At 33.9% G+C, this 2,835-nt stretch overlaps 1 protein-coding gene across 2 annotated transcripts in view; it reads right to left on the reverse strand.

The window, feature by feature from the left end:
- Positions 1-6: 6 nt before the first annotated feature.
- LOC117110499 (tetratricopeptide repeat protein 38-like) overlaps positions 7-2,835 on the reverse strand; it is a 20,445-nt gene continuing 17,616 nt past the window's right edge. For both annotated transcript variants that reach the window (XM_033253228.1, XM_033253230.1), the window contains exons 13-14: positions 840-913; positions 7-322 (exon numbers count right to left, since the gene is read on the reverse strand). In XM_033253228.1, coding sequence (XP_033109119.1) covers positions 232-322; positions 840-913 — 165 coding nt within the window. In that variant the 3' untranslated portion in view covers positions 7-231. The remainder of the gene's footprint in view (positions 323-839; positions 914-2,835) is intronic.

Consider the following 2,835-nt stretch of genomic DNA (forward strand, 5'->3'; position numbering starts at 1 on the left):
TATATATATACACATATATATATATATATATAAAATAACTTAATATAGGTATTGTATTATCTGTTTTTTTAGTTTCTCAACTTACAACTGCACATTCACGTTTCTTCAATTATCAATACAATTATCAGTTGGCAGAGCCAGAGCAGGTTTCCCCAGTTAATATACCACTAAAATATACCATAACCACAGTCCGCATTCTTGTCTCCAGTTTTACTTTTTGATATCAATCAATCAATCAATATGAAGAGCCATTGCTCTGGCCGTAAGGCGATCTGTGAGGGGGGCGCAATCTTTCAATGATTTCCGTTCAATTAGCAAACATCTGCAATTTGAAAATACATCATACACAATTAGATTATATTATGTTATTGGTTAAGCATTATAACAATTACTATTAACGATTTACAAATACTGGAACATGTTCTAAGACAATTAACGGACAAAAAAATTTAATCTTTCCATTTGTCCTCATATCGCTGCCAAAGACTTACCAGCTATTTTTTTTAGCTTTACGTAGATTATCAGATTTCTTTGAAAAAACTGTGGATTGCCTATATAATCATGATATTCCTATGGTCACATGTTTTTGTCCAGTACAATTTGATAATCTGAAAGGGTTTTAGGCCTAAAATATGTCTACTTTGCATGATAAATGGTGTTTAAATCTGTGCCTAGATCTTATTGGTCTCTGTGGTAGCAGTATGACACTCGCCTTCATGGAGAATGATTGCTGGTTAAGTTCGAATCTCGATAGAGCTCCATACAGCAATTGTGGCAAATTCAGACTATACCTTTGTATTAAGTTGTTTATATTTTTATAACGATAATAAGTGTTTCACCTTGCTAATTTCTGATGCTGCTTTTCCGTTGACTTCAGGGCAGCATGAATCAAAAACTGGTTAAAAACATCTCTCTACAATAAAATAATATTTGTTAGGTAGGCCTATCTGAAAATATTCAATTTTAGAAGATGGGTAGAATTAAGTTATGTGTTTGATTGTAGGAACAATTTCCATCTTCTTATATTTAAGGGTGTTCCTATCCTATCATAGTAGGTCTGTAGCCTGGTTCACATCAATTTTATTTCCATGTTATTCTGAAAAAAAATCGTCAACAACACCACGAAGAGAGACAAACTTCAATTTCGACCAAAACAACGCTTTGAGAAAAACACCACGATTGAAGTGGACTACTTCACAAAACCGATGTTTTAAATATTTGTTAACATGTTTAAGAATAAAGCATTCAATTCAAATATTTCATTTATTTTTCTTTTCTTAGCTTAAAATAGCCTATTAACTAACGTGAAATGTTTGTCTGTTAATAAACCCAGCATAGGTTAGACACGAGCGACCGCTCACTAGGCCCGCGCTTTCCTCCATGCTTAAATACGGTACAGGCGCAAGTTATTATATTGGTTTTTTGGAAGAGCTAATATTAAATAATTAGAATCTTTATTTGTACAAAAAAACACATTACAGTATTTAGAATGATCATTTGTACAAAATTAAAATAAAAACATAAATTGGATAAAAAATGAATACCAAGATGCGTTTTGAACTCACGATCTTCAGTCGTTTAGAACACATCCTTATCCGAAGGTCGCAAGTTCGAATCGCGCCTCGGTGTTAATTTTCTTTTTTAATAAACATGGATGAGAACTGTTTGACAAAATGAAAAAAAAATAAATAGGCCTAAATAAATACGGGATTCAAACTTGCTAAATACACGAATCGAGCTCACGACCTTAAGTTCTTTAACATATCCTTAACCGACCGCGCCATTCATGCGATGTGCACATTAAGTTAGTGGTAAATGGCTGTACAGTCCTTGCCGAAACCCCTGTTTTGTTTTGTAGGTGTAGGGGGGAACCCTGAGTCAAAGTTAAAAAAGGGCGATGAACGTTCGTTGTAAATCTCCTCTAGTTTATGTGTACAAAATTTCATGCACGTGCGGTCAAAACTGGTGACGCTGGACTCTTTTAAATTTGAAACCCATGTTTTGTTTTGTAGGTGTAGGGGGATCCCTGGGGTCCAACTTATAAAAAGGGCGATGAACGTTTGTTGGAAATCACCTCTAGTTTATGTGTACAAAAATTCCTGCACGTCCGTTCAAAACTGGCAACGTTGGACGCTTTTAAAGTTCTGGTAACAAGAACATGAACAAATAAAACTTTGGACATAATTACTAAATGTCCTGAGTGTTATTTTCTACTACATAAGGCTAGTACGGCTCACCCATTTTTATCCAGAGTAGGCTGACATGTTAACGCACTATGTTGTCAGACACAAACTAGGCTTATCCTGTTTAAATTATTATGTTTTACTAATAATTCCACACTTGATGCATGAGTTTAGGCCTTTGTCACTTTATACTCCAAAAAGTGTAACGCTATGCCTAAGAAAGTTAAGGAAATGAAATTTCACAACAATCACAACGCGTGTTTTCTGATAACGTCCCACTGAAACGAAAAAAAATCAATTTACTCGGTTTTTGCGCTATGGTTAATTAGTCTAAAAACCGAAAGGTCCACTGATTAATCTCAGATAAGAAAGTATAATGCATACTCCAAGTATTGAAATACACGCCATCGTGTTGGGATTCAATATTTCGACATTAATAATGTCATCATCAGGAATGATTATGTGATTATGTCATCATCCTGATGATGACATAATTAATGTCGAAATATTGAATCCCAACATGATGTCGTGTATTTCAATAATTGGAGTATGTATTATACTTTCTTAATTAGTATAATTAACTAAATAATGTAGTTGCAATCTTAATAATTATGGGAACAGGTAGAGTTGTACATAATCAAAATGTCCAAGA

This window comes from Anneissia japonica, unplaced genomic scaffold, assembly GCF_011630105.1.
Source record: "Anneissia japonica isolate Jap-2015-1 unplaced genomic scaffold, ASM1163010v1 scaffold3040_len1308831_cov196, whole genome shotgun sequence".
NCBI classification, from domain to species: domain Eukaryota; kingdom Metazoa; phylum Echinodermata; class Crinoidea; order Comatulida; family Comatulidae; genus Anneissia; species Anneissia japonica.